This window comes from Ixodes scapularis, unplaced genomic scaffold, assembly GCF_016920785.2.
Source record: "Ixodes scapularis isolate PalLabHiFi unplaced genomic scaffold, ASM1692078v2 PGA_scaffold9__187_contigs__length_104089568, whole genome shotgun sequence".
Classification (NCBI taxonomy): Eukaryota; Metazoa; Arthropoda; class Arachnida; order Ixodida; family Ixodidae; genus Ixodes; species Ixodes scapularis.
Genome location: NW_024609884.1, coordinates 61,271,547 through 61,286,069, shown reverse-complemented (window position 1 = coordinate 61,286,069; position 14,523 = coordinate 61,271,547). Strand labels below are relative to the sequence as shown.

At 44.3% G+C, this 14,523-nt stretch overlaps 1 protein-coding gene across 2 annotated transcripts in view; it reads right to left on the bottom strand.

Moving 5' to 3' along the window:
- LOC8038463 (TGF-beta receptor type-1) overlaps nucleotides 1–14,523 on the bottom strand; it is a 51,005-nt gene that overhangs the window by 14,415 nt on the left and 22,067 nt on the right. For both annotated transcript variants that reach the window (XM_029982440.4, XM_029982406.4), the window contains exon 4: nucleotides 2,677–2,910. In XM_029982440.4, coding sequence (XP_029838300.1) covers nucleotides 2,677–2,910 — 234 coding nt within the window. The remainder of the gene's footprint in view (nucleotides 1–2,676; nucleotides 2,911–14,523) is intronic.

The following is a 14,523-nucleotide window of genomic DNA, read 5'->3' as shown; positions in this document are numbered from 1 at the left end:
CCGGTGGTGGTGAAGTGCCAGCAAAAGCTGGAAGCTCAATGACGTGCCACAGGTAGAGCTAATTACAATTAAGTATGACCTAATCTGTGTGCTATATATGATCATGTGCTAGTCATACGCACCGGCAGCTGTTCTTGATCGAAACTACAAGTGCCGTTGAATGAACGGAAACGGCGGATCCAGTGAAGCACCCAAACTATTTAGCCGGCCAAAAATTTGCAACTGGGGTGTCTCAGCTTGTAAATGATAGTAGCAGCATACGATAAAAATTGGTCTGAATCCTGTATTGTTTGTATGGGCTCTGTGAAATGCGCTACAATTTCAAACGCATACAATGCATAATTTAGGAATCGTTCACTCTCTCTGGTGTCAGTTACTTGGGTTAACGTGAAAGTCTACTATAACGATAACACACTGGCCATCTGTCAAAAAGGAGGTCGCTGTAGAATATCTAGTGCATCAATTTCATCGAAGCATCCCGGCGGAATCACAGGAGTCGCTTGGCACGACCTCTGCGAACCTGCCAAGAGGCTAGCTTTGATGGAAGCGATATTGTGATTTTTTGTTTTTCCGTCGACATTTGTGTGACGTTTCAGAGAACATAAATGTTGGTTTGCACTCGCTACCTCCCATCATTTGCTTGTTTTTAAACTGCTAACCACTGCCTCGAATCGCTGTTTTGAAGCTTGGCTATACGACAAGGACAAATCACACTGACCGATTGCATGGTTGATACCAACCAGGATGCGGAAATATGGTGTAGAGACGATGTAATGGCCAAGGCGACACGCAGGTGCAAAGTGGGGCAGTTCGCCGGGGCGCGTTGGACCGCACTGGTCAACGCTGGACTGTAAACACGGTTGTTCGGGCACTTCTCGGCGTGGTGTGACGTGGCACAGTGGCCAACGAACATCAGTCTGCGCCGGCTCACATTGCATTCATGGACGTTGGACTATAAACAGCTTTTTACACAAAGAAAGCACTCAAAAACTTAAATTCAGAAAATGGAGCATTCTTGTGGAATGCTGGCCATTTATCTTACATGTGAATGAGTTTTTTTTGTTTTGTTTTGTTTTTGTCACACCTTAGCTGCAACATTATCTGGTTTTGGTTATCTCTGGGTGCATCAGAGCATAGAGGTGCTTTGAGCCGTATTTAGATTTTTTTTTGAGGGGAGAAGAGTTTGAATGGTGAATAAAGATGAAAATGCTGCATTAGGCATCCACCTTTGTACTGAAAGGCTTTAGTCAACAAGTCAGACTTCACAGTGTCAGCTTGAAACCCAACAAACCACTATATAAACTGAGCAGACAAAAAGACTGATCTCCTTTCGTACAACTCGGTAACAAGCTGGTGACTAAGTAGTCATAAACTCAGACACCAGCGGTGTAGACTTTCCATTTTCCCGGGAGGGGCAGGCTGAGTTCTCCTTGTGGTGGGGGGGGGGGGGGGGGGGGGGGGGGGGGGGTGCTGCGCGTTTCCTTCAAGACAGAACTGGAAGCTAACGAAAGCACGCCGGAATTCCATTTCTCATGTATTTTGTCAATAAAGGCAACGTGGGTGTTATTTTGTTCACATGTTGCTACTAGAAGCTCGTTACATGGCACGTAAACAGCGTCTTGGTAAGGATCACGGCCCGGGCCCGGGGGGGGGGGGGGGGGGGCTCTGTCCCCCCGAATTCACCAGGGGGGGCACGAGCCCCAATGCCCCCCCGTAGTCTACACCTATGTCAGACACCAAGAAGGGTAGTTAAAAAAAAACGTAATGGTTACAAGTAATGTTATTACTTCTAAAAGTAATAAAATTACTCTTGCGATTACTACCTAATAAAAGTAATCAAGTGATAACAAAACTACCCCAAAAAGCAATTGATTACAAGCAATATGATTATTGTATTTTCTGGTGTATAGTCTGCAGACTATACATGGTTTTGTGTTTTTCTAGATCAATCACTGTGACAAGGCGTGAAGATTTTTTTTAATAACAAAGTATATTAATGGTGATTTCTGGATGATACAAGCTCCTTTGTGAGCTAATACAGCAGACATTTGTCAAGATGTGCTGTGTATGATTTTTAAGTTCAGACTGGGCACTAAGTGCAGACTGCACAGCGTGCAGACTATGCACCGGGTGCGAGCTAAGAAAAATATTTTTTCTTAGTTGAAACCAGCCCCTACCGACTATAATTTGGAAAATATGGTACATGTAATGAGCAGCGTACAAATCAGAACATGTCCGCTATGCAAAGCAGCACCTTCAGCAGCGTTAAGCCACATGGTGGCCCTATTGGTGCCAGGCAGCACAGTGGGCGGCAATATGAGCTGGCAAAACCAAGTATTAGCAGATGGGGTAACATGCCGCATGTGGCGCCATTTGCATGCAACGCCATGGAATGGACTGGTACAATTCAGAAGAGAATAGTGGCAGTCCCTTACAACCTCCTTCCAACAGCTCAACCCATCCGGGCTCTCCACAAGGTGCTTTTATTGCTTTGAACCAAACTTCGTCGTGCCTGCTCACAGCCCCCTGTACTCCACCGCCGTTAATGTATCACTGTTCCCCAATCTCCACCTGTGCGAGTGCCATTGGGTTTCGGCAAGCAGGTAAACGGCATGCCCATGGCCGACCACCCTGGCCGATACATCGGCACCGTGTGGCTCTGCACCGAGCACTCACCCGACCCAGAGCCCGAGGTGGTCATCTCCATCATGTCCTTGATGGTTTGTCCCTGTGGTAGGAGAATGGGCTCGCTCTCGAGGCTGCTGTCCACCTCGTAGCGAAAGTGCCGCCGCCGCTGCTGCCATAGTGACACCGCCACCAGCAAAACGATGCAAAGGAGGCAGATGGGGCCCGCAATGGCAAAGGCCATCTCGTACGTGTTGAGCTGGGCCCCAGGCACCCGGGAGTCTCCTGTTCCCAGGCAGAACTCATCAGTGGGTTGTGCATTAGTCAATACAGGAGCCAAAAGCTTCATTCAAGTCCAAAGGGCACATCTTGGTAATATGCTCCACGAAAAGACTGCCCAGACGGGCATTTGAGGCTCGTCCCCACCATGCGAAATCCCAGGAAGGCATCTTCAAATATTGACAATCTTTTGGCTCCCTTCGCACCCTGAGCAACCATGCAACCCCAGCCTTTAACCACGAGTCATCATTTCTCAAAGCAGTGCTACGTCACCCATCAAATGCCAGCATTTTCCTTTGTCACGAAGCAACTAAGGCTACGAGCAACGCCCAAAAGATTCCTTGAGGAAGTGACAGTTCGGCGTTTGAACCTTGCACATATGCTCCGAGGGCTCATGCAAAACCTCCAAGCCACGAAGGTGGTCTGTCGAGACATTCCCCACTTGTAACCTGAAACTATGTTTTCTTAACTGGAGCCAGTCCCAAGCCCACAAACAAACCTGTTGATTGTTTCTTTGTTACAAAAAATGAATATGGTTGAAATACAACCTAGAACTGTAAAGGAACTGGCAAAGGCCTAAGCCAAATAAAAGTTTCTGCAAAACTGGATGCTATAAATACAAATTTAAGCCAAGAAACAAGTGCTAGGAAGACAAGGTTAGGCACAGAAATAGAAGCCCTAAATCAGTCAATGGACTTCATAAATAAAGTTAGAAGATTGAAAAACATACTTGGCTACAAGTGTACAGGAGACAGAGGAACTAAAGGCTGAACAGACAACTCTCAAGGCTGAAGATAAGCAGCTTGCTGAAGAGCTAGGTACCATAAAGAAAGAGCTGCTGGACCTCAAGCAGTATAGTCTCAAAATCAAAGGATTCCCATAGAGCAAAGATCTCAAGGGTTCAGGTGTGCACTTCCAACATTTTTGTTGTTCCTCTTAAAACTTGCTATGTAGTTACTGTCAAAACCTACTGTGTTGCTCTCAAAAATTCAGAGAACACAAAATGTGATCCTGAAATTCGGACGATATAGTATTTTAGACCAGGTTTTGCAAACAACTAAACCGAAGGCTCATAAGTGGTGGCCTTGGTTTTCACAGCACTCGGCCAGTTTATGTTAACCAGACTATGTACCTCAACAACAAGGTTTTCTCGAGCAAAGCGATCTGAAAGAAATATAAAGGATGGAAATTGGCCTCGCTCTCTTGAGGAAGGATCTTTACGTGGACAAATAAACAGTAAACCATTCAAATAACTCCCGAAGGTGACCTATCTAGGGCAGGGTAGAAAAAATCTGTCTATGCTACCCTAGAGTCCCAAACTCGACGCTAATTACATATCAACCTATCGCACAACACGAGTTGAAGGCCTTTCGAAATGAAATTGAATGTACAATGGAAATGTTGCTCTTGGAGCTCGACTGGTAAATCAGTCTTTATTCTTTTTTGAACATTAACATTGAGATACATTTCAAGCATTTTCCATTTAAAGTCTAAAAAAACTCTGAAGCCTTGGGCTACACAAAGCTTTTTACTATCATTTGTAGAAAAAAAATTTATGGGCAGTTTTTAAGAACTGGAGATAATGTCAAACTTGAACTTCAGAATAGTTTGGAGCAGAATTTAGCTGTCTGAATCCTAACAGCAGCCATGGCATGTTTTGACGATAGACAACCAATCTCTAATTGGAATCTGTCAGCTAATGTAAATATTTCAGAATTAGGGGATTTTAGGCAATTAATTCGCTCACTATCACCTTACACTCCGTACCTGACGCTTGCCACAGTCAATAATGTGATCTGAAAGAAATTATTACTTCACCTCAAATTCTTTTTTTTTATTATTGTTCAGTCATTGGCAAAACATTGTTTATATTGCAAGTAATTGGTTTGATGCTGTGAACAGCACTCTAATTCATGTTTACAAGGAAAAATTGCATTAATGACACCACAGACATCATTACCCTTGCACAGTAGAAAACCAAGCACTGGTTCAAAATGAAACAGTACTCTATACATGCTTGCAAGCAGGGCCTCGGGGTGCTGCCATCTTGCTCGCTTGGGGTGTGCTTGGGCGCGTCATAATCCGATTACGTAATCAGATTATGACGCGTCCAAGCACACCCCAAGCGAGCAAGATGGCAGCACCCTAGGTCGTACTTGCCCCCCACCCCCCCCAACACGTATACCTGAAATCTCACTCAAGTGGGCCATTCACAAAGCATGCAAGTCTGATAGTATGCTCAATTTTTGCCAGGTCCCCACGAAAAGCAAAACAAGCATGAAACGCGTCTGCTTCCAGTCCGGTTGCAATAAGGGAGCTACACTGAATACGTCGAGCAGCTGCAGATCTACAAAAAGCCAAAAAGATGAAGAGATCTTCCCCAAGCGTTCCCTGCAAAAACGCAGTAAACAGACATAATGCAGAACGTAATAATGTGTACTGTCTACAGTAATGCCACATAATGCCACAGTTCATTAGGAGACTATGGCAGGAAGGGATTCGAGCCAACCCTTAGACCGAAAGGCACAGTGGCGTCACTGCACATCGAAGGCTGGATTCCCTGGTTTCCTCCCCCATGATCCCGCCCAGAGATCAGCGTGCCCCCTGGACGCTTCTGCCACTGGCAAGTGCCCCATGCAATTCAGAGAGGTTGAGTCCCTGTCGAGGGTACCCCTTGGCGAGGGGGCTGCACGGCTGCTCAGGGGTTGAGTGGGTAGGACCAGCCCCATGAACACACACACCGAACAGGCGAAGGGGTGGGAGGGGGGACGAGGCAAGGCAGCCATCGTGACGCCCTTCATCCACACAGAGGCATGCAGAGTCAGTATGCAAAACACTAGAGAGGAGTGCACAGGTCCTGACACTTGGGGAGCCTCAAATGCGTCAACCGAGTGAGGGAACTGGGCCAAGAAACAAGCTTGCAAGTGCTGGCTACAGCAACCTTCAAAAAAGTAAAGAAACCTACATACTCACCTGAACACACGCAACAAAACCACCGCAAACAGCCACGCAGACACACACATACACACACACGCACGGATAGAGGGCAAACCGTTATTTGGATGGTCCTAGTGTGGCAGCAGTTAAGATGGCGGCGCTCTTACCCGGGTGTGCACAGACCCCCCCCCCCCCCCCCCCGCCCGACCCTTCTCAAGCCATGCACGTGGGGCCCCGGTAGCTGTATGGTGCTGCACCCCCGTCTTCTCCCCTCCAGATACTTCCCTTCTCTGGCTGCAGCTGTTCCTGGCACGTCGCTCTGGGAAAGTACACCCTGCATCCCTTCTCTGTCTCACCGTTAGCCAGTAACTGGGCAAATTTTATAGGAAAAATTTTATCACTTTTCTCAAGTTGTGTTTTCTCGAGTCTTTTCTTGCTTGGAGCCAACACCCTGCCTGCCAATCGTACATCGCTACTGTTTTGAAGCGAACCAACCCAACCCTTTGACCTGACCAAAAGTTAGAAGAAAAATGCGACAAGGGGTGTACAATAACCCAAAGAACCTCAGTCGCCAGCTCTGCTCAGGACCAAATCCCTTCAGGCAGACGTTCGGCCACTGCTCCCAGATAGGGTACCCATAGCCAGATGGTCTTAACCAGCAAGCCTGCTCTTAACTTCAGTGTGGCATAAATCAATGCCGCCAGACCCCCCCGATGTCCTCCTTGCAATGCCCAACCAGCATCACCACCCCATTTGCCGAAATAGTCAGAGCAGCTAGGCATTTCTCACGAACCGAAACACGACTTCAAACTACCCAAACTCCTATCCATCAACACTGCTATTACAAGAGAGAATGATGCACGGCTTCACATATGCCCATGCAATCAACAAAATGCAGTAACTGTTAGCCTTTAACAACTTGTTTGCTAGACATGTCTAGGTTTATTACAATTCAGTGGAAGAGGGCTTGCAAGCCAAGGGCCAGCGGCCTGATGACTGTTGAATGCCAGTTCACTTATAATCCCCTCCTGTTACTTGCACAACCCTAAATTGAATAAATGATCAAAAGGTCAACATGGTGTGATAACAGTCATTTCGTGAGAAGAGGAGGTTAAGCTGTCCCCCACAACTCAACTGTATGGTCAGGGTATCCCACGAAAAGTTTCACATTCCAAAATATCTTTCTTTGGGAAAAGTACACAGCTAAAGTGCCTAGCTTCCCTGAGTGCCTGCCACACGCCTCTCAGTGACCAACTCCAACAGAGCTCGAAGCCAATAGGGCTAAACCTCGGTATAACAGAGTGGCGTTCAAGAGTTTGAGGCTTTGCTGTCACAATTCTTGTTACATCAAAATTTCTACAGTGGAGGAGCACAAGATCTCCAGTTTCTTAACACCTCGACATTATGTCATGTCTTGAAAGTTACCCCTGAAGGTAATCCACACACAAAAAGAACACATTTGCTAGGCATGCAAGCTGCCAGTGGCAGCAGACTCCCTTTTTTCCTAAACACCTCATTCTCTCAGTTTTTAAAACACACACTTCAACGAGTATCCAACCACGGTCAAACTGGAAGGCAGAGGAAGGATACTAGCTTGGGTTCAGTGTCTGTGTAACACTTCCTTTTCTACTAATTGCTCGTCTCTCTATTACTTAGAGAACAAATTTTTTGGTTGTCCAGTTCCAACAAAAAAAACCTAATAGATTGCTCCCATTTTTTTTTAACTTTCAGGGCAGTACTCAAATTTCTGTAAACACTTCAGGCAGGAAAAGGACACATGATATCGTTCATTCTGGGATGAAAAAGGATATTTCAATACATTGTGTTTGAAAAGTACTTATGTGCAATAAAAAATGAGCCACAATTTAAGCCACTTTATTTTCATAGCTGTTGCTTTTTTTAATCTACCAGGTTTCTAATTTCGTGGATGAATATTTGAGCTATAAATCAATTTATGTCTATGCAGGCTGAATGTGCGTTGAAGTCGACTCTAAAACACCGTTTTCACAAAACACAATTTTTTGACTTATTGAAAATTTGCAGGAGGGATACTGCAGCGTCTAGGGCAGATAGAAATATAACGATTTAAAAGGTTAAAAAGCGCAACACAACAAGGACAATGAAGACACGAAGACGACAGGACAGGCGCTAACTCACAACTGATTTTATTAGAAACAGCACTGTCACTTTTATACACAAGATCGTATGCCAAACCCACACTGCAACCAATCACCGCTCTCACAAGCAACTATCTAGAAACATTACTTCTTTCTGAAGCAAAAAGAGAGAGGGCGCGCTAATGCATTTGTCATCTTTCTTTTTGATATAAAACGCCTCTATAATCTAGAGAAAGAAGTAATGTTTCTAGATAGTTGCTTGTGAGAGCGGTGATTGGTTGCAGTGTGGGTTTGGCATACGATCTTGTGCCTTCATTGTCCTTGTTGTGTTGCGCTTTTTAACCTTTTAAATCAGTATGAACCAACTCGCCCAAACACAAGTTTTAAGAAATATAACTTTTCCCAAAACATGTAGCTAAATGTGTGAAGCCTACAATGTTGAGAGCAGATTTCTTAATAAAGGTTTAAGCATTTTTTGGAATTGATCTTTTGTTTTATTACTTGTTAGCCACACACATGGCAGTGAACTTCAATGAGTGATAAAATCACTAGTAGTGGGCTAATCTTGAAAGTGCTTCCAACATTGTATTTTCTACACTTCTTAGTATCTAGCCAAGTGTTAAAGAAAAGATTCTGTTGAGTAGTTTTTTCCCTATTGTTCATCCAAACAAAGGTGGGCGAGTTTTTATCATCTTGAAGACAATTCTACTGACTGAGAGAGAAAATGACCAGATATTCGAAATCAGCATAAAAAGCTGAATACCCTTGTGCAGTTTCATTTGGTTTGGTCATAAAATAAGAAAAAAAGCTCCAAGACCAGAGTTCCCTCTTAATACATAAGATATACTGTATTTTCCGGTGTATAAGACGCACCTGTGTATAAGAAGCACCGCCGAAAATTTTGGAAAAAAAGTGTGTCTTATACGCCGGAAAATATGGTACTCGAAACAAAACGATAGTGGACTAAAAAAGGTTTTTGGATCTGCTGTATTTTGTTGACAAAGGTGGGAACATGCTTGCAAATTCTAATTTCTTCCACACAACTGAAGAATGGTAACGGCTACCCAGCAATATTGCTTCAATGCCATTAATTTACTTTTTTTTTTCTTTCTTTATCTTTGTTAAACGAATGTGCATAATGCTTTCTTCTGTGTATGAGATATACTGTGCCTCCCCCTCATAAGTGAGTTTATTAATGCTTGCATATTTGAGTGTAAGTGCAGAATGTATTTCCTACAAAATGATCATGTACTCTGATCCCATGGTAATACCCTTTGGGTGCTGCAGAATAACCTGACTAAATAAATAAGTATTCAACTTTGGAGTTATGAAGGGTTAAATAAGCATTGAATGCCATACAGCAAAGTTGTTTTCTCGCCACAGCTGCCACAACGTGCATGCACAATGGGCAAAACATTTGTCTTATCGAAACAGCGGCACAGAACCACCCCACTAAATCAAGCATTTTTTCTTCTTATCGCTTTGTACTTTACTTTGCGTAAGTAATTCACTTTTTCTTTTAACTGTTTAATAACTCAAGAGTAATCATGGGGTATCTTAAAGAGTTTCCTCTAAAACTCTGAAAGCCCTGCCTGTATGCATATTAATGACACAATGTGACCTTGAATAACTCTGAGTAGGCAAATGGCGATACGAAAACATTTGTTACATTGCATTTCACATGATGCGGGGTTGTCATATCAAGGTTTTATTGTAGTCTCTGAAATCCTTCCTGTTCTGGTCAAATAGACTACCGACAAAACAATTGCCTTCATATCGAAAAATAGTCTCTCCCTTTTTGTGTGTAAGGTTTCGCTCAAAAACATGCTAAAATCTTTTGCGATGGTGAAGGAGTAGTTTGCTCCTTTCAATCGTTTGGTTGATAATGCGGGTGCGCTGAAACGTTGCTAGTCGCTCAACAGTCTCCCTCTGAGAGAGGACCCTCTGCGAGACGATTACACCCTTCAGGGTAATACTCATATCTCCAATTTCTCAAGCAGAGAGTAATCACCTCAATCTCTGCACCAGTAAAGAAGTATGATGCGGGCATCACCTAACTCGGTATGTAATCAAGGCAACCCAACGGGGCCGTCAAGTCCAGAAATGAATCAACAAATCATACATTCTTTGGAAACTGGCTTACTTGACCAGCTGGGCGTTGTAGAGGATGAGCAAAAGGTGGTGGAGAATGCTCAAGCAAGACAGTGAAGGGGTTAAATATTCATCTCTCAGCCATACATGTCCAGAAAAAAGCCATGCAATTTCCCCTAAATCCATGCATTGCAGCATCTTATCAGCACTGTCATGGCAGTGCTGAGTTCGAGGCCTAAATTGGCCACAGATCAGTGGACAAAGACTGACACGAATTACCACTCGGCACATTATTCTAACAATTCAAGCACTGCACAGAACCATATGCAGTTTCAAAGTGACAGGGTACTTTCGATAGCATGCTAACAAAATTCAGACAGCTAGCTAATGTAACACACTGGAAGCAGTGGTGAGGCTATTCGGAGGCCATTACAATTCTGCTCCTCCAACGTTCTTGAGAACATTTAAACGTAGAATCAGTGGGCATGACAACAATAAGCACAAGTTTTGCCTGGGGATCCTCTACTCAATGTAGAAATTAATTAACGAAAAGATGGTGAGTGTGCAGGCAAGCTGGTGATAGCTAATCATATTGTGTAACACCTGAGGCTGTGGTGAGCAAAAAAAAACTTTCAAGACAATGAAAAAAAAAAGAGGAGGGGAATGTCCCGAATTGGGACGTTCTCCTCCTGTGTCTTTTGATAGAAAAGAATGCTTCTGGAAGGCGTTCTACCATTCGTATTTGCATGTGGAATGGTGTGAAAACAATGGCTCAAAATATTTTGCTTACAAAGAATAGCATACTTCTTAATCACACTAACAGTGATCGTTATGCTCCTCACAAACATTGTCATTTTTCTGTAATTTCTATTATTACACATTTAATGATTTTTTTTTTTTGCTATTGATAAAGAAGATGCTTAATTCCACTTCAGTAATGGTGTTGACTTTGACTATGGAGATGGTCATGTAGGGTTACAGTTTGGCGCCGTCTGAAAAATGTAATCTTCTGACTGTACTTTTAACCGTTTGCTGGACATGGCCGCACATGTACGGCTGTGATTACACATTTGAAAGTGCCCGCCTAAACATGAAACTGCGCGCACTGCGGGAGGTGTTGCTATTTGTTGTCTTCGGTGAACTATAAACGTTATAGCCGCAAGTTGTTTCTCATTGCTGGGCTATTTATAGCTCTCAAATTAGACACTCCGTGCACATGCTCACTTCGTATGCTGACCGCTCTGGCGGTAGAGTCAACGGCATCACTGGCTCTTCCGATTCAGACTTTCAACCTTTTTCGAAATTAAGTTTAGAAGATGAGAGCTCATCATCCGACGCAGAAGTTCCGTGAAGTACCTCTAGTTAAGTATCTGAAGCCATTGGAATGTGCGGAAGCGAATGTACTAAAATGAAACCAAATGAAAGAAAGATGACAACTTTTCGCCTTCAATATTTTCATTCAATTCTTTTAGACCTACACAGATCACAAGCCCTGCACGTGCCCCCGCAAGATAATTAAGAAAAAAACCTGCACATTGACCAGCACTTGTCCTGTCTACAGCTTTCTTGTCTTTGTTATTTGAGCAGTTTCCAGTTGTATCATAAACAAACAGCCTGCATTCGCTATTTTGACCCTTTCTTTATGCTATTCCTTTGCAAACAAAGCCGGACCACTGGGAAACATCTCTTGGAGAAAAAACCGACCGTTAACCCTTTGAATCGACCGTCAAAGGGTTAACGAACCAAAGGATGGCTTTTTTGGCACGACACAGAGCTGAAACTTTGTCACAATCTGCAGCAAAGTCAAAGCCAACACAGTAATGGGACACAAACTTAGCACGTTACACAGCGATGGTGAAAAAAAAAGTACATAATAGGACAAGCTTTGTTTAGAAATGACCTAATGATTGTGAAAAATGAACCAAAATTCCATGTTAACGGCAGTAATAAACATGCCATACATACTTTGCGAGGAAAAAATATGGAAGCATTACATACACAGCCCTTTGCAGTTCCTTTTTCTAGTTTTCCAAAAGGGGCAATCATTTTCTAATAGTGTCTACAGTTTACTACTACCATTTTCCTGTGTTTATCCAATGATTACCTAATATTAATTTCAAGCTTTTTTTTTAAGTTTCTGAAAGCATGCTGATACATTTATATGATTTTTGCCCGAGCTGTTTTTGTCTTCCAATGGCTTTCTTTTCCTAGAATTGCCTTCAGACATTTTTAAACCTTTCAGAGATATTCAAACGATTCACAATAGTACAATACTGGCTTCCGCTACTAGGATTTTAAACCCATTTGCCACTCCTACAGTTTCCATGCAGAACTTGAAAAGTTATCAGCTATTCTTTCATCAGTTCCAAGCTCGAATCGTGAGAAAGCATATGCGTCCAAGCTTTACTGCAGCACAATAGTTTGAGACGGGTTAAAGAACTGCCCCATCAGTTTTTGCAGCTGGAGCCTCGACCTCAGTGAGCCAAGGAAGCCCTTCTCAGCTAATGCCTTGGTCCGCTCCCAACCCAAGTGGACTAGGAAGCATCTCCAAGGGGTGTTTCAGAATTGCCCACGAGTTAAGCTTTGTTTTCATCCGGCCTACATAGAGGCAGACCGGCTCACGTTGCTTCCAAATAAAGACAGCTGCCGAGACAAGGCCTGCATGCCCTTGAACCTGCTTGCGGCGGAAGGGCAAGGTGCAACCACACCAGCAAGCAGGGAACACAAAGTGCCGGGCAGAAAAGCGTGTGCCAAACAATGTCTTTCCTGCAAGCCAAACGACCAATGGGTGCTGCTCGCAAGAGCCCCGGCTTACATGCTTCAGCAGCTGTTTCTTCCCTACCTTGCAAGGCCTCTTCAATTAGCAAGAAGGACAAAAACTCCCCTTTGACTAGTGTAAAACTGGGCGCTTCAATGTTAAGCCCTGCCCAATTCATACAGGCCTCAGGAGAACGAATGCCATGATAGTGGACAAGGTCAACAATGCGCAAACTTGCCGGGTGGTCACACAGTTGCCTCAGGATGCCAAGTCATTACTGACCCGACTACCTCTCCCAAAAAGTACCACTGTAAAAATGATTCTCCCCGTGTGCCTCCCTCAAGGAGCGGCGGACCTCTTCAACCATGCTGTGACAGGCCATATGCATATGGGGCCCTTTTCTTAATCAGAGCGTCACCCTCGCCCAAGCTGTTTCGAACGGTGGGGCCAAGACCCACTGCTGCTACTGCATGCAGGCTAACCTACCTACAAAACCTTCAAAATTGTTCAGTGAACACTGTTCCACAATGGGCAAAACCATAACTGTTTATTGGCTAGTTTAAATCTTTACTAAAAATGGAGACAAACAAGTAATAAAATTCCCATACACAACACTTTTCCTCCCGCTCGACTGCTGCCTGTCCCGCCAACTGCTCTGCGCCATATAAGTTTGACATTGCTTTGATTTGCACTCACAGGACGTCATCATCCCAAAGAACTACCATGAAGTTCCGAAAAAAATTGGAATTTCTGGTGAAGGTGAACAGGGAAAAACATGAGGTGGGCAATATTTTTAAGCAAGACAGCCAAAACTGCCAAGCGAGGAATAACATGAGCATACTTACAGGCGCAACAGGGGAGCCCAAGCCACGCATCACACACACCAGACTCACATCCTGCAGTGCTGTTTACTGTCTTCAAGGTTACGAGTCACTTTAGTAGGGAATGCAAAAGCTGTTTACATGCCAGAAACTGGTCGCTAACGTCTCTGCACGCTCGCACCAGCAACTCGCATCACTCTCGCCACCAACTTGGGCAGAATCTGCTGCCCAATCCAATTCAATGGCAGCTGCAACCAGGGGGAACATGCATATCTTGGAGGGTGTATCCCATGCCACCCTCTTTGTTCTCCTTTTCCCATTTTTCCACCGAAAAACGGATGGATGACGTAGAAAACGGCAAAATGCAGAACTTTGGAATCTCGCTTCCATCAGGTTTTGTTTCCTCAGAGATTCTTCATGTCGCTATAACCATGATGAAGTGTGCAATATCAATACGTGACCCAGCAATTTTTGTCTAATTTACCTGTTCTGGAATAGCGCCGATAGTTACTTTGTGGGAAAATGTGGAAGCTGGAGAGAGATCCATCGGATATTGCCCCAGTTTAGGAGTAGGCAATGTTTCTGCATTTGTCCTCGGAGAGATATTTAGCCAGAAATATGAAGCAGGACATCCTTGGGAGGCTGGAAGGGCTTGTTCACAACTTCACAGCACAGGCGATGGAAATGAGATTCTATGCACCAATGTCGGCAAGGCGCCGAGTGGCACGCCTTGCTGCACCAACAGGGTAGCTAAGCTCGTGGAGCAAAACGTTCTTCGCTTTCTGACGTAGCGGGGGGAGTCACCAAAAGAAGGCCGCAAAGTTTCCTCCTCCCTGCGCGCCACTCAACTTCGCAACTTTTGACGAAAAATCCCCCGCGATCCCTAGGCGGTGCA